Source organism: Meriones unguiculatus, chromosome 6 (assembly GCF_030254825.1).
Source record: "Meriones unguiculatus strain TT.TT164.6M chromosome 6, Bangor_MerUng_6.1, whole genome shotgun sequence".
In the NCBI taxonomy this organism is placed as follows: domain Eukaryota; kingdom Metazoa; phylum Chordata; class Mammalia; order Rodentia; family Muridae; genus Meriones; species Meriones unguiculatus.
In genome coordinates, this window is record NC_083354.1 from 117,045,899 (window position 1) to 117,070,971 (window position 25,073).

The 25,073-nt window shown below is 37.1% G+C and overlaps 1 protein-coding gene across 1 annotated transcript in view; it reads right to left on the bottom strand.

The window, feature by feature from the left end:
• Positions 1-360: 360 nt before the first annotated feature.
• Positions 361-25,073, bottom strand: part of Tcea1 (transcription elongation factor A1) — a 39,097-nt gene continuing 14,384 nt past the window's right edge. The window contains exons 3-10 of the mRNA XM_060385920.1: positions 24,076-24,181; positions 18,712-18,799; positions 16,016-16,161; positions 8,313-8,369; positions 7,248-7,402; positions 4,661-4,807; positions 3,169-3,240; positions 361-1,779 (exon numbers count right to left, since the gene is read on the bottom strand). Of these exons, the coding sequence (XP_060241903.1) occupies positions 1,771-1,779; positions 3,169-3,240; positions 4,661-4,807; positions 7,248-7,402; positions 8,313-8,369; positions 16,016-16,161; positions 18,712-18,799; positions 24,076-24,181 (780 nt within the window). The 3' untranslated portion in view covers positions 361-1,770. The remainder of the gene's footprint in view (positions 1,780-3,168; positions 3,241-4,660; positions 4,808-7,247; positions 7,403-8,312; positions 8,370-16,015; positions 16,162-18,711; positions 18,800-24,075; positions 24,182-25,073) is intronic.

The following is a 25,073-nucleotide window of genomic DNA, read 5'->3' on the forward strand; positions in this document are numbered from 1 at the left end:
AATGTATTTATTTGTCCAAATCACTTACCCTGTGTTCACTCAAGTTACTGTGTCTGGGGAATAGCTATAAAATAAAACGCCCAAGAATGCATCCAATATTCTTGAAAAGAAGTCACATGTGACATTATGTGCATGTAAGATGAGCTCATGTACCTGAGAACCACCACTCTCTTATGCCAGCAGGGGCTAGAGCAAAGAAAAATTAAACTCTAATATTTTATACCAGTTTTGACCTGAGTATGACCAAATTTACTTAGAACAGAACCTCAGAGTATTTCTAATAGATGGAGGAGGAAAGGAAGACAAAACTTTTAAATAAAGTTTCAACATCTAAATAAAATGATTAAAAAAAAAACCCGGTACATTTTAACAACAAAAAATTTATTCATTTACAAATTTTAAAATGGATCACTTAAAAGTGGGACTATTTTGTTAACCTTATTACTTTTAAACTAATTCTTTCAAAATGTACTTTATTTTTAAAGTGACAAACATTACCCATGGAGCACTCCTTTTTAACAGACATTTAAGTGTTTTCTATGGTATGTCAAATGATCTGCAAAGCAGAGCAGAGCAGAGTGCAAAGCTTGTGCAGTGGTCTTTTACATTGAAGTCTGAACAGATGCATAAGCACTTAAGTTGTAAGCTTTGCACAGTGGCCTTCACTATACACATTAGAAAAATCTGTATCAAGAAAACTATGTGAAAACCACTGCTTATTACCATCAAAACATTAAACAAAATTAAAACTTAATTGTAAAATGTGTATTATAAAACTACTTGCTATAGCCTACATTTGAGTTGGCTCAACATCATCATGTAAGAAAAAGTCAGCACGAAAGATTCAGACTAAAGGAATTTTTTTTTCAACCTCCATATGCAAAGAGCACAGCTTAATGATTTACACAGTTCTTAGGCTTAATCCTTGGTCAGTAGGTTTCCAAGTGCAAGTCCAGTCATGTTGCCTCCAAGAACTTAACTAAGATGCTAACATTTTCTTCATAGCATGTCTTCCTAGGGGCAAATTCATCAGAAGCATACCTGTGAGGGGCTTTATGAAAAGCGTAGGAAGTTATCACAGTTCTGCAAAACTAAAATAGTTTTAGTCACATGTGACAAAGTAAAAAAAAACCAAACTGATAGTAACCAAATCAGTTCCCAAAGTAAAATCTATTAAAAAATGGTAATATACATATACATGTATAAGAAATACAAGAAATGATCACTGTGGTTAGTCACAGACGCAAGAGCTTTGAGGATCCGAGGCACGGATTATCATCAGCACGTTAATTAAGAGCCAAGTCATATGCTAGTTTAAATAGTGTGCACAATTTTGATAAGCTGGTCAAGTACTACTGGAATATATAGTGTATTTGGTAACTCTAAAATTTATATTATTCCTGTTTTCCTCCTTGAGCATTTTAGGTACATAACAATGAGAAAAGCAATTTGTTTTTATGCATTAACAGAGAATAACAGAATTTTTGTGTTCTAGATTGTAAAAAGTTAATATTTAATAAAATATAACATCACTTACAAAAAAAAAAACCCACAACACATTATATAATTATTCTATGGTCTCCTAGCTGATCTGAGACCACAGAAGGCATTTAGGAAAGAATGTTAGGTGAAAAACAAAGACAAACCCATGGGATGTGTATTGTTTACAAATCTCACTTGCAGGGAAAGAGTTGCCTGGTCTAATTTTAAAGCTAATTACAAAATCCATTTTTCTTTTACTGGTCCAGATACTTTGCCGATTCTTCCAACTCAACAGAACTGCAAAAACAGAAGAATTATCTTGTAAAAATTTTAAAATACAAGCAATGGTATATATTTTAACTTTATATACCTTATAAAAAAGCCATCTTTGGAAAAGATTAACATAGTAAAAACTCATTTTGACCCTTCATCATAGAATTATGAAGACCATATACATAAGAAAAAAAAATATAAAGTTTTAGTATTTTTTAAAAGTATTTCTCTTAGTGTTCCTTCATTAAAAAATTAACAATTCTTATTAGCTTTCTACATTAAACTAAACTTTCTTAAATTCATTAGGTACCATATGGCATAGCCTGTTTGGTAAACCACTTGTATTAAAACAAACTGTATTGTACTCACTCATAGCAGAGAGATAAAACTATCCAGCACATATAACAGATCTCTGGACAAGTCAAGTTTGCTCAACAGATTGGAAAAGAGAGGGATGACAAAGGGGGAGCTCAGGTATTATATGCCCACTACATTAAGAAATAATAGTTCAGTGAGGGTGACAGGCAAGGAAGTTCCAATTACTGTGTGACTCTAAACACTTATCCCCACTATGGGCATCACACATTACTAACATCCCCATCACTACTGATAATAAAAGTAAGCTTGGGACACTAATTTTATATTTTGATTTTGGAGCTTAAAAAAAAGAGTAAAAACTTAGGTTTCCACTGGCCTGTACCAAAATGGGATGGTCACCAGCAGTCAATTTTGAGTCAGGAGGGACTTCTCTCCTTGCTTAACTGTTGATGAATTCTGGGACAGGAGCAATGGAAACTCCAATGGACAGTGGAAAACCTATAGTCACACAGACTATCCAGGTTAAACTCAGTGGGTCAGAAAACAAAGCAAAACAAAACAAAACGATTGTGAAAAAGAGACTTGTAGGGAAAGGGTACTGACAGTGAAAGGAGAAAGATGAGAAGCTAAGAGTGAGAATAACTGAAGTACATTATATACATGTGTGTAGTCAGCAAGGACCACATACAATAAACAGAATAGAAAAACACTTAAAAATACATTATTTTAAAAAACCATAAACTTGCCTATATGAGACAAATTCACAGATATATAGGCAAAATGAAGGTACCAAGTCACAATTAAGCCCACTATAATTCCTAAAATAAACACTGATATCATAGAATTCTATAAATTTTTTCAAGATCAAAACATATTAACATACGTAATATACATACATAGCTTTTCTGGAAGAACAGGAGTAGAAATAGTTTAATAACTACAATATATGGAAATGTGTAAACGCAATTTAATATTCTTTCCTGTGTTAAAACATGTGTGGCTAAGATCAAGTTCTACGAGGTTACATGTTAATATCTTAGTTGGCTTATAAAGAGAAGACAGAAAATTATTATACATATCCAAGGGGTGCCATACCTTCCACCGATTTCCACATTCATTACATACAACAAATGTTGTCATTGGTTCATCAGCACTACGAGTTTGCACCTGCAGCAAAATTAAATGAAATATATCACTTTTTGAATTACCATCAAAAATAATCCAACCCATGTAAGAACACTGTACATATACAATAACTATAGTGATATCACCCTAAGATGTGTAAGAGTTTAAACAAGTTCAAATACTCTATTGGAAAAAGAGCATATATCTCTAAACTTCATTTTTCTAAATCCTTCTGTTTGTCCTTCTTGTGTAATTTATCCAGCTGAGTAGGAAAAAAGCAAAAAACAAACAAACAAAAAACTCTAAAAGTCACTCATTAAATTGTACTTTTTAGCTGGGCACTGTGGTGCATGCCTTTAATCCCTGCACTCAGGAGGCAGAGGCCAGCAGATCTCTGTGAATTTGAGGCCAGCCTGGTCTACAGAGTTCCAGGACAGCCAAAACTTACACAGAGAAACCTGTCTCCAAAATCCAAACAACAAAAACAAAACAGAAATGGTAAAGAAACATTCTAAGTAAGAGCTGAAGAGATAACTTAGCAGTTAGGAGCACTTGATATTCTTGCAGAGGACTGGGGTTCTATTCTAAGCACCCACATGTTACTTTACAACCACCTATAAATCCAATTCCAGGGGATCAGACAGCTTCTTTTGATCTCCAACAGCATGGAGATGTATGTGTTGCATGACAACATTCAGGCCAAACACTCCATACATAAAACATAAAATAAATAAGTCGAAAAGAACAAGAAGGAAACATTCTAAAAATAGTAAAAGGCCTTCCAGATCTCCCCCCCGCCCCCGCAACCCCCAATAAAGGTCCTTCTGGCCCTCTGAGATGATCAGTGGGGAAAAGTGGTTGCTATTAATTGTAACAACCTGAGTTTATGGCCCAGGTACCCCATGGCAGGACGAGACACTCAAATCCCAAAGCTGTCCTCTGGCAACACACACACACACACACACACACACACACACACACACACACACACCCCTCACTGAAAAAAAAAAAAAAGTCCTGTTATTCTGTACACAATGGCAATAATACCTGGGCCCCTGAAGAGTATAAGGCAACTTTCTGTTCTCTGGGATTATCTATTTGTAAGGCAGTTTAAACCTAAAGTATCCATAAGGCCATGTGAGAGAGTGGAGAACTTCCCTTAAACTATGGTCCTACTTACTCTGACAGTAACCAGTAACTGCTTATGAGCTGCTTCAAACAACCTGACCATTGTAGTACATCTTGTAGTTTATATAAGTGCTGTAGTTTTTACAGTAAATATTTTCATGACCATATAACTATATCAACTCATCTTCACCAAGTTGGAATCTTCTAAAAAGCACTTTTTCACAAAAGAGGTCACATCTCTTCTAGAACAATATCAGGTTCTATAATGACCTTTACTCTGAAACAGGAGTGAAACATTTTTAATGTGTCCATAAGGCCACAGTCAATCACAAACCTGTGTGTAAGTGCAGTTCTTCTTTTTACATTTGCCACACGTGAACAAGTCAGTCTGGGTCCCACCTGTCTTGGCCATCTGATGCTCCCTAATGGCTTCTTTGGTCAGGTTTTTCCTCATCTCTTTGAGCTCATCACTAGCCATTTCCTAGGGCAGAAATGGCAGTATCAATGAATCACAATATTGTTTATAACTACTCTATAACCTAATGCTTCCATGTTCACAAAGCTTAACACTAGTCAATAACAAAAGTAAAACCAGCTTATAAAATCTTAAAAGCATGAAACTTAAAAGAAGACTTAAAATAATTTGTTTCCTTTCAAATCTCTTTAAAGACTTGTAAACCTTTTGTGAACTTTAGTTCCACATACTGCTTATAAATTAACAATGCAAACATGAACCAATCAGCACCTCTAGCATTCAAAAAATGGTCTAAATATATCACCACCCATGCCATCCTCAAAAGAAGCCAGGGACCTTTGGACGAACACCTGGAATTGTTTTCAGACGAGTATACAGGATATGCCAGAGTTACTTTTTTTTTTTTTGACTTCAGTGAAAGAGACTTTATTTAGCTTTATTGAGGTGCTTATTCAAACATCCCTTTTTAAGACAAACGAATGCTTGTTAAAGGAGCATGTCTGATTGCATGCGGGTTGATGCCCCAGGTCCCGCCTCTGAGAAAAAGGTATCAGACGGGTCTGATGCTCTTTGGGTGGATGACACCTAAATGAACATCAGTACAAAGTCCCAATTTCTTTCTTTTTTTTTTTTTATAACACATAATTTTAAATTTATTTAAAATTAAGATCTATTATTTTTTATTTCAAAGAAAAATGTGCTCAAGTTAAAAGAAACAAGTTAAACACGAATAGCTAAATTCATCAAATACAGATAATCTGCTTTCTACAGAGTTACTTTTTAATGCCCAGAAGGGTAGCATCAAGGAATGTGTGGTGGTCCAATACAGCTTCTTCAGTCACGGAAATAACTAATGTAAGGAAAAATCCCCACAGATAGAGGCCTCAAGTCCATGATAGTACTTAGTCAAGGGCATGAATACACAAAAGCAAACAGCTACCATTTTGATAATGGCTCAACTAAACAAAAATAATTTTAAGTTTATCCTTTCTTATCAAACCAACTGGGTAACCAACAACTTGAGTTTATGTGAGAAACTGCTTCTTTAAAAGAATCCTAGGTATAAAATGACATTTTGGAAATCGCTCTCTTGCAGTGGTTATCCTAGTCAAATAACACATGATCATCAGTGGATGAACTCATTGGATAAAAGATTAGTGGAGAATTTTACAACAGAAAAACTAATATTATCCAAAGCAATTGATAAAACTTAGCATGCTAAGAGAAAAACAGTAAGACACTATGTGCCTTCTGACAGAACGCAAATGAAGCAAAACTCTTCATTTAGGAGAAGGGGATTTATTTTTCCCCAGTGCATGCCTTTAATCCCAACATTTGGGAGGCAGAGGGAAGCAGATTACTCTGAGTTCCAGGCAAGCTTAGTCTACAAATTGAATCTAGAACAGCCAGTGCTACACACAAAGAAACCCTGTCTCAAAAAAACAAAAACAACAACAAAAAGCAATAAGACAAACAAAAAAAGGAAACTTGAGTATAATTAGTCAATATAGTAAGTCAAAGGGAGAAAAAATTTAAAAAATATGATCTCATGCAATATCCACAGAAATTCATAATGTGTGGAGAGAACTAGCTAAGCCTTCAACACAGCAGCATAACAAAGGAAAAAGGCAGAGCAGAGGAGATATAAGGAACAAAAGAGACTGGTTTAGATGAAAAAACACAAAGGTAGAATGTAGAATCTAGTTCCTCCAACAAAATAATGCTCAGGGAATTGTGTATGAGCATCATATCATGGTGAGGGAAAAATGTTAGCATTGTTGGACATGGTGATGACAATGTAGTTACACAAGGAAAATATGTATTTTAAATTATGTGCACACATATAAATATATAAAGTAGAGTTGAAAGGATAAATGCCTGGGATTTGCTTGGCATAAGTTCAAGAGAAAAGAAGGAAAAAGAAAAAAGTGTGATAAAAAAAGGACGATAAATTCTCAAAGGTAGTTAGAACTCAGGTGATAGATATATGGAATCTGACTACCCAAATCTCTGCTGTGTTCTCTGTTTTGTAGAAGTTGTAGATATTTTAATAAATTTTTAACAAAATTTCTTAAAGGTAAACTTTATTAACTATTTAAAAAGTCAGTATTACTCTATACTGGATGGTTAATAAAAATCAAAATTGTAGATACACTATAGCTAATGTGTGTAAGTAGCAGGCTATGATTCTACCCCATCATTCTCTCTATACAATTAAAAAAATAATCATGAAGATGACCAAGTTTAGTTTTTAATCATGATAAAAGCTTTCATGCAAAGTCTGTTCACAACTAAAAGATTCACAATTCATGTAAATTCACAAGACGAAGAGTTTCAGATCATTTAATGTATCACACAAAGAACATCCTGACAGCTCAAGACAGAAAGAATAAACCAACACTGTCAATAAGATATTTATACTGTACTGATATACAGACTTGCTCACCTCTGCTGTCATTCTAGCAAACAGGTCAGGAGGAATATTCCCACACAGCACATTTTTCCTTAAATTTGGATTCTTTGCATCTTTAAGATTTGATATTCTACTTCGTACTCTGTTTTTATATTTCATGTCTGTATTTCTTATTTCTTGATATATAGGTACTTGGCCATTAAGGAAAAAATATTAAGTCATAAAGATAGGAACATTTTTTGTTCTGCCAAATTAATAATTCTTAAATTTTCTAAGCAATTCACAAAAATGGTTTCCAATTTAGATAAATTATAAGACCACACTTCATTCAGATCCCTTCATCTGTAATTGGTCACTAATGATAATCTTTATAACTGTGATTGATTTTTTTTTTTTTTTAATGCTTAATGCCAGAAGCATGCATCAAATGACTTCAAAGAATAACGGGCACAACCCAAGTTAGCAAATGTATGAGAAACAGTTTTAAAATTATACAAGCTTTTAATTTGCCCAAGTCTGAATCCCACTAAGGATCTCTAATTTCTATGAGCATTACCACAGTTCCCTTGGAGGTCTTCTGAGACAGTACTGGAGGCTCATCTCATCTACCAGCTCAGTGACAAGATATTAAAACTGGCTCTTCTCCCAGTAGGTCAGGTCAAAACAGTGATCAAGGCCAGTTCCTCAAAAAGGACAGTCCCATCTTAAACTGTCACTTAGGCACTCCACATGCAAGACCTCTCTCAGTTTTTTTCTATGGTGTCAGGTATAAACACGTCCTGCCAGAACAAACAGGGGACTGTGAGTATTTAGCTAATGCCCTCCCACTGAACTATCTTTACATATTCCCTGACATTTTACACAACTTAAATTCAGATGCTGAATTCCTAATCTGGAAAGGCAGAAAGACAAAATTACCATCAAATATATGCTGTTTAGTTTTGAATGACAGAGAAACAGGTGAAACAAATTAACACGAATATCCTTCTCCTTCCTAAGAAAGTATAGAATAAATCTCTGACTTATATACTAGCATGAAGGAGACAATTAACCTCACAGATTACTAAACACAGCTATGGATGTGCACACAAAGGATATCTTCCTCAATCTGGGATCCCAGTTCCTCCTCATCAGCTCCAATAGCAACGTAGTCATCTAGAAACAAGAATGAGAAACTCGTTATTATAAAGCGTAAGCAAACCACTCCTATTTCTTAAACCCTATTTGCCTCATACAAAGAACCACTGAGTTAAGATCTGGTATCTTACTACCCACTACTCCTTTCCTCTAGGACTGATCTAAGATCTGTGCCACAGTACTCTTGCACTGATGTTCTTTTCCCAAAGAAGTAATTCATATACTAGGCAATTTCTCATTTTGTAACACCATAAATTCTGGGTGTTCAAACAGAAGGAAAGAACAGATACTAGGAAGAGAACTGTCTTGTCTCCTGCGACCCAGGCTTCAACACAGAGAAACTACTCATTTAATCTGCCAATCACATACATAGATATACTCAGAAGACTTCCACAATGCTCAAAAAGATATAAGGAATAAATAGAACTGCTAGATAGAAAAAGAAAAAAAAAACATACAAAGAGGAAATTAAAGAAAATTAAAGTAGAAAGGGCCAAGTAAAGAACAAAATTGGTCACCCTAGCTATGCATAAATCAGCATAACTGAAAAGAAAAAAATTTGTATGTCATATATCCTGCCAATCAATCTTACTTTTTAACTGATATATTTTAACACGTATATATTTTGCACACTTTAAGGATAGCACATTGTTTTTCACTGTATATGAAACCTTAAAGTGAAAACTTTACAAGTCTAAGGATTAGTCCCTGAGTATTTTCCACATAAGTGTAAATTGTAAAATATATATTACTTTTCCAACTATAAAATGTAAAAAATAAATTATTAATATAAAATTTAAATACTGCATGTCACATGAACATTTAATAATTCAGTGCTGTTACCTCTCAACCTAAGATTAGGGTAAAGAGTTTGCAGATTAAAGTTTGTGTAAGAGTTGCTGCGTGCCCAGCTCTCCAGCACAGAGCTGTGCGCCCCAGGGCACCAACAACTGGGAATCACTGTCGGGAGAAATCCTCACAGGGAACGAAGCAAAGGGGACGGACTTAGGCCATCCACTATAACTCTGGAAAAGGCCCTGCAGACCGGCCCAACCCAGGGACCTGCTGTGCACCAGATAGCCTGCTGTTACCAGGACAGCGGTATCCACCTGCCACAGATTACTGCACAGAGCCCCAACCTCAGACCTACAAAAGCCCGGAATCCCCAAGATCAACCCCCAGATACTGCTCCAAGGGGCAACCAATTATTCCTAACAAAACTGACCAAACCACTGGGCACACAGGTTACAGCAGCAGATCACTAAATTTACAGCAAGAAACCCAGAAGCAGGGCAGCTGTCTTCAGGACTTCTCCGGATGAGAGGAGAGCCCTCTCAACTAACAAGGACCACAGTTACCACTTAGGTCTCTATGCCTGAAGTGAGCAGTGGCAACTCCTGAAAAACACCTGCCATCCAGTTACTATACCCAAAAAGCTGAGAAGGCTTCCTTCAGGAAAAATCATCTTCCTGCCAAGGGGATTCTCTCCACCACAGGATTCTAGGAACCACCAGAAACTAACACCCAACAAATAAGATTTCCCAATGGGTAGAGGCCAGCGTAAAAGCTCAACCAACAAAAGGCAGAGCAATATGGCATCTCCAGAACCCAGTTATCCAGGGGCAAGTAGCCCTAGACACCCCAGCATAATTGAAATTCAAGAAGATGACCTAACATCTATGCTCATGAAGAGGATAACAGAGGAAACAAAATGCGTAAAGACCTAGAGGAAGATAAACTCAAACAGATTATGGCCATCCGTAAAGAAATACAGGAAGTTGCAGCCAAACAGTTTGTGGTCTTTAGAGAGGAAGTGCTTAAATCACTGAATGAAATAAAAGAAAGAGAAGATTGTTCAAACAAACAGCTGAAGGAATTGATGGAAAAACAGGAAAATACAGTCAGACAGGGGAAGAAAATCAACAAAACAGCTCAAGATCTGAAGACAGAATTGGAAAAATTAAAGAAAACACAAATGGAGAAAATTGTGGCAAGAAAACTTAGGGAAGAAAACAGGAACTACAGAGGTTAGCATAACCAATAGACTACAAGAGATGGAAGAAAGAATCTCAGGTGTGGAAGATACAATGGAAGAAATAGATGTATCTGTCAAAAAAAATGTTAAATCTAAAAAATTCCTGACACAGACCATCCAAGAAATTCAAGACAACATAAAAAGACAAATCCTAAGAATAACAGGAGTAGAGGAAAAAGAAGATTCCCTGTTCCAAGGCCCAGAAAATATTTTCAACAAAATCATTTAAGAAAATTTCCCCAACTTAAAAAAGAGGCCAATGAGAATACAAGAGGCCTACAGAACAACCAATAAATTAGACCAGAAAAGAAAATCCTCCCGCCACATAATAATCAAAACAGCAAGTATACAGAACAAAGAAAAAATACTAAAAGGTGCAAGGGAAAAAGGCCAAGTAACATATAATGGCAAACCCATTAGAATCACACTTGACGTTTCAACAGAGACTATGAAAGCCAGAAGGTCCTGGACAGATATCATGCAGACCCTAAGAGAACACAGATGTCAGCTCTGGCTACTATACCCTGCAAAACTCTCAGTCCTCATAGATGGAGAAAACAAGATATTCAATGACAAAAACAAATTTCAACAATACCTACACACAAATCCAGCGTTACAGAAGACACCAGAAGGGAAAATACTAACCAAGAAAACTAGCTACATTCAAGAAAACACAGGAACTAATTAACCTCATTACAGTAAAACAAAAAGCAACCGAGCACACAATCTTATGACCGCAGCCAACATCAAAATCAAAGGATCTAACAGCCACTGGTCATTAATCTCTCTCAACATCAATGGACTCAATTCTCCAATAAAAAGACCCAGACTAACAGAATGGATGTGTAAACAAAACCCAGCAATCTGTTGCATACAAGAAACACACCTAAGTCACAAAGATAGACATTACTTGAGGGTAAAGGGTTGGAAGTCGGCTTTCCAAGCAAATGGACCCAAGAAGCAAGCAGGAGTAGCCATTCTAATATCTGATAAAATAGATTTTCAACTAAAATTAATAAAAAGAGACAGGGAAGGACACTTCATACTCATCAAGGGAAAATTCCACCAGAAAGACATCACAATCCTGAACATCTATGCCCCAAATACAAGGGCACCCACATTTGTAAAAGAAACATTGATAAAATTTAAACCACATATAGATCCCCACACATTAATAGTGGGAGACTTCAACACCCCTCTCTCAACAAAGGACAGGTCAACAAAACAGAAATTAAACAAAGAAACAATATCTCTGACAGAGGTCATGAATCAAATAGATTTAACAGCCATTTACAAACCTTACACCCAAACACAAAAGAATTTACCTTCTTCTCAGCACCTCATAGAACTTTCTCCAAAATAGACCATATAGTTGGTCACAAAGCGAACCTCAACAGATACAAGAAGACTGAAATAATCCCTTGTATCCTGTCTGATCACCATGGAATAAAGCCGGACCTCAACAACAACAGAAATAGCAAAAAGCCTACACACACATGGAAACTGAACAACTTGCTACTAAATGACAGCTGGGTCAGGAAAGAAATAAAGAAAGAAATTAAAGTCTTCCTAGAACTCAATGAAAATGAAGACACAACATACCCAAACTTGTGGGACACAATGAAAGCAGTGCTAAGAGGAAAGTTCATAGCATTAAGTACCTTCAAGAAGAAATTCGAGACAGCTCATTCAAACAACTTAATGGTTCACTTAAAAACCCTAGAAAAAGAAGAAGCAGACACACCAAAAAGGAGTAGATGGCTGGAAATAATCAAACTCAGGGCTGAAATCAATCAATTAGAAACAAATAAAACAATTCAAAGAATCAATGAAACCAAGAGCTGGTTCTTTGAGAAAATCAACAAGACAGACAAACCCTTAGCCAAGCTAACTAAAAGGCAGAGACACATCCAAATCAACAAAATCAGAAATGAAAAGGGAGACATAACTACAGACACTGAGTAAATCCAAACAATCATTAGGACTTACTTCAAAAAGTCTATATGCCAAAAAATTTGAAAATCTAAATGAAATGGACAATTTTCTTGATCGACTTACCAAAACTGAATCAGGACCAGGTAAATCAATTAAATAGTCCTATATCCCCCAAGGAAATAGAAGCGGTCATCGAAAGTCTCCCATCCAAAAAAAGCCCAGGACCAGATGGTTTCAGTGCAGAATTCTACCAGACCTTCAAAGAAGAGCTAACTCCAGTTCTCTTCAAACTATTCCACAAAATCGAAACAGAAGGAACATTACCAAACTCATTCTATGAGGTCACAGTCACCTTGGTACCTAAACCTCACAAAGACCCAACAAAGAAAGAGAATTTCAGGCCAATCTCCCTCATGAATATTGATGTAAAAATACTCAACAAAATACTTGCAAACCGAATACAAGAACACATCAAATATATCATCCACCATGACCAAGTAGGCTTCATCCCAGGTATGCAGGGGTGGTTCAATATATGGAAACCATCAATGTGATCCACTATATTAACAAACTGAAAGAAAAAAAACACATGATAATCTCTCTAGATGCTGAAAAAGCATCTCACAAAAATCCAACATCCATTCATGTTTAAAGTATTGGAGAGATCAGGGATACAAGGCACTTATCTAAACATAGTAAAGGCGATATACAGCAAGCCTGTAGCCAACATCAAACTGAACTGAGAGGAACTTAAAGCAATCCCACTGAAATTAGGGACAAGACAAGGCTGCCCACTTTCTCCATATCTCTTCAACATAGTTCTGGAAGTCCCTTGCTAGAGCAATAAGACAGCTGAAGGAGATCAAGGGGATACAAATTGGAAAGGAAGAAGTCAAATTATCACTATTTGCAGATATGATAGTATACGTGAGTGACCCCAAAAATTCTACTAGGGAACACCTACAGCTTATAAACACCTTCAGCAAAGTGGCTGGATGCAAAATTAACTCATAAAAGTCGTTAGCCCTCCTGTATACAAAAGACAAAAGGACTGAGAAAGAAATTAGGGAAACAACAACCTTCACAATAGCCACAAAAGACATAAAGTACCTTGGCATAACCCTAACCAAGCAAGTCAAAGACTTGTATGAAAAAAATTTCAAGTCTCTGAAGAAAGAATTAGAAGAAGATATCAGAAGATGGAAAGATCTCTCATGCTCATTTAACATAGTAAAAATGGCCATCTTACCAAAAGCAATCTATAGATTCAACGCAATTCCCATCAAATTACCAACACAATTCTTTACAGACCTGGAAAGAAAAATTCTCACCTTCATATGGAATAACAAGAAACCCAGAATTGTTAAAACAATCCCCTACAATAAAAGATCTTCTGGAGGTATCTCCATCCCTAATCTTAAGCTGTACTATAGAGCAACAGTTATAGAACTGTATGGTACTGGCATAGAAACAGAATGGTGGGTCAATGGAACCAAAGAGAAGACCCAGAAATAAACCCACAACTTATGGACACCTGATCTTTGACAAAGATGGCAAAACCATACAATGGAAAAAAGACAGCATCTTCAACAAATGGTGCTGGTCTCACTGGATGTCTACATGTAGAAAAATGCAAATAGATCCATACTTATCACCCTGCACAAAACTAAAGTCCAAGTGGATCAAAGACATTAACATAAAACCAGACACACTAAACCTGTTAGAACAAAAAGTAGGGAAGGGCCTTGAACTCATTGGCACAGGAGACAACTCCCTGAACAGAACACCAACAGCACAGGCTCTAAGATCAACAATCAATTAATGGGACCTCATGAAACTGAAAAGCTGCTGTAAAGCAAAGGACACTGTCATCAAAACAAAACGACTGCCTACAGATTGGGAAAGAATCTTCACCAACCCTTTATCTGACGGAGGGCTAATATCCAGTATATATAAGAACTAAAGAAGCTAAAAAGCAGCAAACCAAGTAATCTACTTAAAAACTGGGGAACAGAGCTAAACAGAGAACTCTCTGTAGAGGAATATCGAATGGCAGAGAAACACTTAAAGAAATGCTCACTGTCATTAGCTATTAGGGAAATGCAAATCAAAATGACCCTGAGATTTCACTTTACACCCATCAGAATGGCCAAGATCAAAAATTCAAGTGACAACACATGCTGGAGAGGTTGTGGAGAAAGGAGAACCCTCCTCTACTGCTGGTGGGAATGTAAACTTGTACAACCACTCTGGAAATCAATATGGCGCTTTCTCAGACAACTAAGAATAGCGCTTCCTCAAGATCCAGCCATACCACTCCTAGGCATATATCCAAAAGAGGCTCAAGTACACAATAAGGACATTTGCTCAGCCATGTTTGTAGCAGCTTTATTTGTAATAGCCAGAAGCTGGAAACAGCCCAGATGCCCCTCAACTGAAGAATGGATGCAGAAATTGTGGTACATCTACACAATGGAGTATTACTCTCCAATGAAAAATAAGGAAATCATGAAATTTTCAGGTAAATGGTGGGACCTGGAAAGGATCATCCTGAGTGAGCTGTCCCAGAAGCAGAAAGACACACACGGTATATACTCACTCATATATACATATAACATAGGACAAACCTACTAAAATCTGTACACCTAAAGAAACTAATCAAGAGGGAAGACTCTGGCTAAAATGCTCAATCCCCATCTTAAAAGGCAGAGGCTGGACATCAGAAGAAGAAAACAGGAAACAACCTTGGAACCTGCCACAGAGAGCCTCTGAAAGGCTCTGCCCTGCAGACTATCAAAGCAGATGCTGAGACTTATGGCCAACTGTTGAGCAGAGTGCATGGAATCTTATGAAAGAAGTAGGAAATACTAAGATCTGGAGAGGACAGGAACCCCACAAGGAGAGCAACAGAACCAGAGAATTTGAACACAGGGGTCTTCCCAGAGACTCATACTCCAACCAATTACAGGCATGGAAATAACCTAGAACCCCTGCACAGATGTAGCCCATGGCAGTGTCCAAGTGGGTTACATAGTAATGGGAAGAGGGACTGCCTCTGACATAATCTGAATGGCCTGCTCTTTGATCACCTCCCTCTGAGGGGGGAGCAGCCTTACTAGGCCACAGAAGATGACAATGCAGCCACTTCTGATGTGATCTGATAGACTAAGATCAGAAGGAAGAAGAGGAGGACTTCCCCTATCAGTGGATTTGGGGAGAGGCATTCGTGAAGAAGGGAGAGGGAGGGTGGGGTTGGGAGGGGAGGAGGGAGGGGCTTCTGGGAGGATACAAAGTGAATAAAGTGTAATTAATAAAAAAAAAGTTCCTTCTATAGAGGAGGAAGTAGGAATATTAGACAACCCATAATAATATCCTAAGAATATACTGCAAGAGGAAATACACAGCAAAGGCTATGAGTGTGCCTACAGTAAAAAAATAAAAATAAAAGTAAATAAAGTTTTTGTAAGAAAAGCTTAAATTAGCATGAATCAGAAAAAGTTATCAGCTCCCTAGAAGGCTCTGCTTGTTGGGGTCCTAGTGCTGCGTTCTTCTTCCCAGTGGCCTCTAAACACTGCTACTATCAATAAACTCCTAAGCTGAGCCATCAGTAGGATGATTCCTACAAAACAAAAGCACGAGGGTGACATGACACAGGGATACAAAAGGCTAAAGAACAAGCAAACACTAAACTTACCTCCTGTCCGGAGAGCTGCAGCAAGCATCTCCCTACACTTTAACCGCACAGAATCAGAAGTGCTTGGTGCCCGGGGAAAAGATGAAACATAAGTATCTCGAGCATTTGTCTCATCCTTTCTGCTGCTTACATTGCCGCTGGAACTACTACAATACACAACATAATATACACACAGACCAGAAAATATTCAGGAAAACCTTCTTAATAGTATTGTCATTACTCTCTAAAAATATTTGGGGTCTAAATGAGACAATATTTCAATCTCTAACATATAACAAAAATGTTGCCTGCATATAGTCTAAAAGTTTTTAAAAAGTTTGAATGCAATCGATAAATCTGTCTTAAAAAATTTAAAAAGCAAATACTCTGCCTTGATTTTCCTTTTAGACATTAAGCAGAAACAAAAAAAAATTTTTTTTGAGATGGGGTCTCACTATTTAGCTCTGGCTAATCTGAAATTCTCTAACTCTCTAACCCCTCAAACTCAGAAGTCTTCCTACCTCTGCCTCTTGAGTGCTAGGATTAACTTGAGCACCACCACATGCCAGCCGTATACTATTTCTAACAGAAAAAAATTACACACACAATATTAGAGCTCAGCATAGTATATAAAAAGTAAGGATTTCGGCTTAAAGAAAGAGATGAGGGGATATGGTCAGAGACACAGGGCAGCTTGCAGGCAAACTAGAAAGAAAGAGAAATTGTTCAAAACCTCTATTCTAGTTAAATAAGATTCTAACTCTCTTTAAGACAAGAACAGGTGTAGTAAGTTTCAGAATTATAAAAGGATTCCTTCCTTGAAATACTAGCTTAATCTGAATAGTTTTATAATTTTCTACTCAACTCCAAAATTTTAATTTCATCTGATTAATTTCTACTGGACATTCACCAAAACAAGTTCTTTTCGCAATGCTTCTGTCACATTTTGTCCCATTAGTAGTATCTATCACAAATCCTGTTTGTGCCCTCCTGCTGTGTTTGCTGTTAAGAATACACTTCCTTCCCTTCTCTCTAGGACAAGCTACTATTAAACATCAGAACAAGTTACAATTGGCAAGACAGTCATCTGTGCCATCCAACTTCAGTCAGTTGTTCAGGGGCCATTTCTTCTGACTCACTTTACTTAGAAAATACAGAGGTTTGCACATAGCTTTTCACCCAATCTTTCCTGCAACACTAAGTTTCCCCAAAGGAAGGTCTAGGATTTAATCCTGTGTGTTATTTTCAAGCTGCAGCATGGCACCTGTAAGTAATAAATAAAAAAGTAATTGTTTATTTTTCAGATGGTCTCATATAGCCCAGGCCGGCTTTGACTCTCTATGTAAGCTAAGAATAACCTTAAATTTCTGATCCTTCTGCCTCTATCTCCCAAATACCAGGATCAGAGATATGTGCCACCATGTCCCATTTTATGGGTTTCTAAGAATTGAATTCAGGGCTTTGCACATGCTCAGCAAGCACTATACTAATTGAACTACAACTCTAGCCACCAACCAATGTTAAAAACAAAACTTTTCAAATATTTTAAAGGTTTTCACTTCTTTGCTTATGGCCAGTACTTAGCCAAAGCATTGCAAACTGCCTATGTGGACTAAGGGAAACTAGTTTCACTATTACCAACCTGACCTCTTAAAATGTGATGCCTAGGTCTGATCCATTTAAATTAAATGTTTCTCAAATTCTTGCACCAAAATATAACACCTTGTTCAACTCCAAATCATTCAGAACTGACCTTCCTTTATATTATACCTCAGACTTGTCTGGACAGTCCTTCATTGTTTCCTCCTGTGTCCTGTATTTGGACAGATACTAGAATCTGGCAGATAGATACTCCACCTAAACTTCAAGTACTAATAAAAATACACTAAAAATTCATTTTCTTCTAACTGGCTCAGTTTGGGAAGAAAAGTGCTCAAAAAGCAAATGATTTCCAGCACCAATCCCTAATCACTACCTTTACTTTTAGATCCCTTATTGCTAGTCCTGCAATCTTATTCAAACTCAAGTACGATATAAATAATCTCACTTTATGTAGATTTCCATTTTTCTTTTAAGATTCTAAAATATCTTACTAAAATTATTTAAGTTAGCTATACATGTACACTAGTTCCATCTGACTAAATAGTGGAAAGAGGAGTGCCAGGTCTCTTTCAGCAGACCAGGAACAAAGGATGGAACAGGTAAACTATTTAGTTATCCTGGCTCTTTGTTTTTGTTAACTTGACACAAACTCAAGTTACCTGGTAAGATAAACCACAACTGAGAAAATATCTCTATTAGATTGCCTATAGATCATTCTGTATCTTTTTTAATTAATAAATGATGTGGGAGCGTCCCATTCACTGTGGATGGTGTCACTATTGGGCAGGTGGTCCTGGGTTGTATAGAAGAGCAGCAAGCCATAGGGAGCAAGCAGGTAAGCAGCATTCCTCCATGGATCCTGCTTTGGTTTCCCCCAATGTCCTGAGATACATACAATTTTGTTCATGGTCTTGGTTTCTTTTCTTTTCTTTTCCCTTGAAAGACAGGGTTTCTCTGTGTAGCCCTGTCCTCAAACTCAGAGGGTTCTGCCTCCCAAGTGCCGGGATTAAAGGTGTGTGACACCACTGCCAGGCTTCAGCATGGTCTTTATCATAGGAATAGAAACCCTAACAACAGCAACCTCAGCAGAAATTAATTTACATAAAGTGAGCTACCTTTCTTCTCTTGCTTCAGGACTATTCTGTGATGAAATTGCAGGCTCTTTTTTCTTTTCTTCAGAGTCTTTATCAGTTGATGGTCCGTCTGAAAAATTTATCAAATTCCTAAACAGTCTATTTTTTCTTAAAAACGAACACAAAGTGCTATACATTAATAGCCTAAACTCTCTAAATAAATAAATTAGTAATTAATAATCAAGCCCCAAAGAAGATCATTAAAATCTGCATATAAATATAAGAAAGCTATTATATTAGCATACTGGGCATTTTTCACAACAGCCATACAATTAACAATACTAAATTGTCACTTGGAATGAAACAGAAATTCACATGCCAATGGCACCTGAAAGTTTAAAAGGAAATTATACAAAGAAAAGAAGGTGAATGAATGTAAGCATGGCCATTCTGAAAAATGAGAGCCTAGTATAAAGATCAATAGCATCTGAGTGACTTTATAATAAATTAAAAGCTTTAAAGTGCTACTTAAAGCAAGTTAAATTATTTCTGGGAGAGTGAATGAAGAGCATCTTCATAGAGACCACTCAAGCATCAGTATGGCCTATTCAGCAACTCATTTAACTTAATGATTTATCAACAGAACAGCAGTGGTTCTCAACCTGTGGCCACATACACTGCATATCAGATATTTACATTATAGTTTATGTAGCAGTAGCAAATTACAGGTATGAAGTAGCAATGCAATAATTTTGTGGTTGGGAGGTCACCACAACATGAGGGACTGCAATAAAGGGTCAGAGCAGGGTCACAGCATTGGGAAAGTTAAGAATCACTGAGAGGAAAGCAATTGAACACTGTGAACACATGTAACGTGAGTCAAAGAAATTATCTTTGCATTGACAAGAAGCATTCATTCATTCATCCTTCCTTTGCCAGTCAAAACTGGTCCCATGCTAGATTTAGAAAATATTTAGGTCTATTGGAGAAATTATTTCACTTACCTATACTTTGCTCTGTCTATATAAATAACCCTTTTAAACATTCATCTCACTCTGCATAAAACACTGAAGAACATATATTCAACTGGTTATGAAGATCACCTAGACAACTTTTAAACACAATCTCATGCCATGCTTCAAGCCAAATTCATTCAATCTAAATCTCTAGTAATGAAGCATAAGCATGATAATTGCTAAAATTCCACAGACAATCCTTACACAGCCTGGATCATTAGCATGGCTAAAGAAAGGTCTATAATGTAACTGTACAATTTCATTTCAAGTATAATTTTATCAACCTGAAATACAATTCAAGCCCTCTATACATGAATGTATTCTTTAGTTTTTTACATATTAATTGCATCACACTTTGTTATTTTCAGTTATTTTCCTGAAAAGCCTGAAAAACTGCACCTTTATAATCCCAACATTCAGGAGGCAGAGGTAGGAGGATTGCAAATTTGAGGCTAGTCTGGGACACATAGTGAGTCCTTGTCTCCTAACCATAAGGCAAGGGGGAAAAAGCCCCAAAGTCTTAGTATTGTGAATTAGAAAGCCAATACTAATAATGACACAGGAGTGGGGTTAGGTGCACACCCAGCATTTGGATGCAGAGGCAGGCAAATCTCTAAGTTTGACAGCCTAGTTCATAGTCTCCAGGCCAGTGAGGACTAGAGTAAAACCTTGCCTCAAACAAAATGTGACTTATGGTGAGTCAGAAACAGACCCATAAACATTCCTACTGGTATTTAATGGGGCTTAATGGCAGAACTCTTGCTTAGTATAGTCAAGGCCGTGGGTTGATGTCTACTCCTTGGGGTGGGGCATTCCTACCATTCAATATAGTACTGTAGGCAATAGAGCACAGTGGCAGAGAAGGAAGTACTTAGACCTCCTATAGTAAGGCTCAAGCTCAACTTTTTACCACTGACCCAACTTGTCCAAGATATTTAAACTGGTCAGTGCTTTAATTGCCTCCAACAGGAGTTTATTAATAGCACCTAAAACAGTAGATTATACTGAAGCTTAAATGCATGGATGCATGTCAATGCTTGACATATCCGAAGTACTAAAAAATGTGTACCTACTAACACTAGCACTAAATCTTTAAACCAAATTAAGAATCTTTAAAAAACAATTTAAAACAGAAACTCATCAGGATGGAACAGCCAAAAAGTTAAAAGCAACAGTAACAAAGCTAACAAAAGCCAATTGATAAAATCACTGCATGACCACTGACTGGATTACACTGAAGCCAATTAAATGACAATTACAATGAAAAATAAAACAGTATTTTCATATATAAAAATGACAACATAAATAAGTACACATATAGAACCAGGTAGCCATACCCAGTAGGGGCTAGAAAAACTGATGGGCCCTGTCCTGGTTAGTCTTTTGTCAAATGGACACAAGCTTGAGTTATCTGAAAAAAGAACCTCTGTAAAGAAAATGCCTTCACTGACTGCCTATAAGCTGGTCTGTGGGGACATTTTCTTGACTGACTGACGTGGCCTCCCACATGCCAGCCCACTTTAGGTCACATGCCCAGCCCACAGTAGGTGGCGTCACTCCTAGGTAGGTGGTTCTGGATGTATAAGAAAGTAGGCTTAGCAAAACCATGAAGAGCAAGCCTGAAAGCAGCATTCCTCCACAGCCTCTGAGAGCTTTAGTTCTTGCCTCCAGATTGCTGCTTAAGATCCTGCCCTGACTTTTTCCTTCATGATAGATTATGATCAGAATGTGTAAAACAAACAAATCTTTTCCTCGCCAAGTTGCTTTTTGATCATAGTATTTCACCACAACTATATAAACCAAACTAGGACAAGCCCAATATATACTATAGATACAGAATGTTGGTAAGTGATCAAACGCATTGAAGAGTGCTAACCAAGAAACCAGCCTAAGCCAAGGTTGGAATAATGTAAATACATATGAATAGTAGTAGATTGCAGCCCATCATAGAGAATAAGAATCTATGAAAGACAATGTTTTCTTTTAGCTTAATGATGATTTGAAGGGTAAAGAAATAAACTTTGTAATCATCACTATAAAGACTGGGCAAAAATAATAAATACTAAATTTGGGGGGACATGATCTGATAAAATGTAAGACAGATTCGGGGTCTTTCACAGAGTAACTGTTACAAGAACAATAAAATACATACTTTCCCTGGGTATGAGACTTAAGACTCTAATATACTTAAGTAATATTCCAACTATGGATGTTCAGCCTGATCTAACCCTGAGAAGCAGTAGGAAAAAAAAAGCCCAGACAAATGGCTGATTTGCCTATTTAACATATCAAAGTGGACCGGGGTGTCAGGTCCTCTTTGCATCCCTTAGTCCCTACTTGTAACAGGGCCCTCCTGGCTGACACAACCCACCTCCTATCCTAAATTCTCCAGCCCAAGAGCTGGGCTGCCCTTCCCAACATTAATTCAGCCATTTTGGTCACTTCTCTTTGGGGCTTCCTGACTGCTGCACCTGGTTCCCCTCTCTCTTCTGCATATATGGTTCATGGTGACCACTCTGGACTCTCCCAGATACCTCTGGTGATGTCTCTCCTCTATCTACAATAAACTTTCTCCTCCAGCACACACAGAAGCAGTCATGTCTAATTTCTTTTTTCATTCATCTGGTGCTGAAACCAGGGAGTGCCATAAATGAGACAGTACTTCTAACCATGCTGCTGACCTGAATCTCCTAAGATATGTTGGGATCATTTGTTTGTTTCTGCTCGCTTCTGCTACCCACAAAATTGGATTCCAAATTCCAGAATCCAATTATTTTTACTTTTCTTGGTTTTTCAGACAGTGTTTCTGTGTAGCCTTGGCTGTCCTGGAACTCACTCTGTAGACCAGGCTAGTCTTGACTCAAAGATCTGCTTGCTTCTGCCTCCTGAGTGCTGGGATTAAAGGTATATGCCGGCTAGAGACCAGTTCTTAAGCTACTGCTTCCCTCTACCTGCTTTCTAAACTCTGGCCTGCTATGGCCTCCATGTGGGCACCAAAGTGTTCCACTGGTTCCTGCAGCCTACTACACCTCTAGCCTGCATGCCTGTCATCCTAGTACTTGAGTGGTATAGACAGGACAAGCAGGAGTTTAAGGTTATCATTTGATACTTCCAGTTCAAGGTTAGCCTGGATTACATGAAACTTTACCAGAAGAAAAAAAGAAAAGAGAGAAAAGGAAGGGAGGGAGGGAGGGAGGGAGGGAGGGAGGGAGGCAGGGAGGGAGGGAGGGAACAAGTCTATTATATTTTCCAAAATGTCATTACAGAAGAAAAATTAAAGACTTACAGAATTGTTAAGATTAAAAAACTAAACATGATTATGGACTAGATAGTAGAAGAGGTCAAAAACCTCAAAAGAGCATTATTCTGTGTCCGACTTTGCGTCTCTGTTGCTGTAATAAAACACTGGCCAAAAGCAACTTGGGTAGGAAAGGGTTTATTTGGCTTACTATCTTGAGTAGGTAAGTTACTGTCTTGGCTGATGGAAGCCAAGGCCGGTCAAGCAAGGCAGGAAGAGACCAGAATGAAGCTGAGACTCTAGAGGAATACTGCTTTCTGGCTTGCTCTTCATGGCTATTTGCTTTCTTTTATAACCCTGATCATCTGTTCAGTGGTGTCACCACCCACAGTGGATTAGGCCCTCCTACATTAATTATTAATCAAGAAAATGTTCCACACATTTGCATATAGGTCAACCTAATGGTGGCAGTTTCTCAGTTGAGGTTTTCTTAGATAGCTCTAGCTTGTATCAAGTAAACAAATAGTGTAAAAGTACATAGGGATAGCAGCAAACTAGAGCATGGACTGTAAGTTAAAGGATTACATTAATGTTTGCTTTCCTTTTATCACAATTGCATAAGACTTGTGCTGTAAATGCCAGCACATGCCTATAATTCTAGACACTCTGGAGTATGAGGCAGCATCTCAGGTCCCAGGACAGCTTATACAACATAGTGGGAGCCTATAAATGAAGGAAACTAAGACAGGAAAGGAAAAGCCTGTTCTGAGGAGATGTACACCTAAGTATTACAAAATAAAATGACAATTAATCTACTCTCAAATTATTTACTAAAAAAAAAGATTAAATATGAAAAATAATAAAAGCTGACTTAGACAGAGTAAATATGAGCAGTCTTCATTTTAAAATGTATAGTTACAAGTTATTTTAAAATCACTTCAGAGAGCATATACAACCTTTCCCTTGGAGAAAACTATGAAAGAGCTTATCTACAGAGACCACCGAGTTTATTAGCCTACAACTTAAAAGCAAATTAAACTATGCCCCTCATCCTTATTACAAAGCACTAATTTTACTAAGTCTGGATTCACAGACAAAAAAAATGAACAAGCCAGGACGTAATAAATATATGTAAGCAATGATAAGTTTTACCTAATAATTTTTTCCAGGACTTGATGAGAGATTTGGCTAAAGATGTGACTTCTTCATCTGTACTCTGCTTGCGAATAGCATTGACAGACATTCCAATTCTTGTGGACTGCAGGGCAACAACAACAAAGTGTCCATCAATGCTGTTTCAAATAACTTATTTACCACTCTTCTTTTTCAAACTTCTCTTTCTACTTCGGATTTAAAAACTTATATTATTCACATTGTGATGAAAGTGCACATTACAAACCTGAAGTACGTATGTCTTCAGATCATGCACTGAATTCACCAATGCTTCATTACTGAGATCAACAACCTTTAATGTGGTATAAAGGCCAATGGAGAACTGAAATCAGTCTTTCAGAGAGAAACGAAAGTGATATGTAAAATGTACTTGCACAGTAGGTACTCACGACCATCACCCCGCATGCCTTTGTTTGCACTATACTCTTCTACAAAGATTACCTCAAAGCACTGCCTGCAACTTATAACAAAGCTATCCAGACAAAAACTACCACCTAAAGAAGATTAAAAAGAATCTTTATTTTTGATCCCATATAAGCAGAATATAATCGGGTATTAAAATGGACTTCATAGAATACAGATAAAATTTAACAAGCAGCAATATTATATACTAGGATTATACTAGAATAACTAGGTATATAAATCTTCCCAAGAACATTGAGATCATTGTTAACTATTTTTAAAAGCCAGACTGGAAATACCAATATAACCAGCCCAGCATCATTAACCACTGCTAATTGGCAGGACTGGAATTTTCATCTATGCTTGACCACCTCCAGCATGAATGTCCTTTCCAACTCATTAAAACCATAAAAGCTAGGACAGCTGAATTATGAACAGCAAATAACAATGGTAAATTATTCAGTAAGTTCAAGTTGTTAGTAGACAAGCTTTCAAAACAGTCTATGGGAGAAAAACACAACAAAAGACATTCTTAGTTGTTTAAAAAAATAAAGGAAAATCCCTGCTGATTCCTT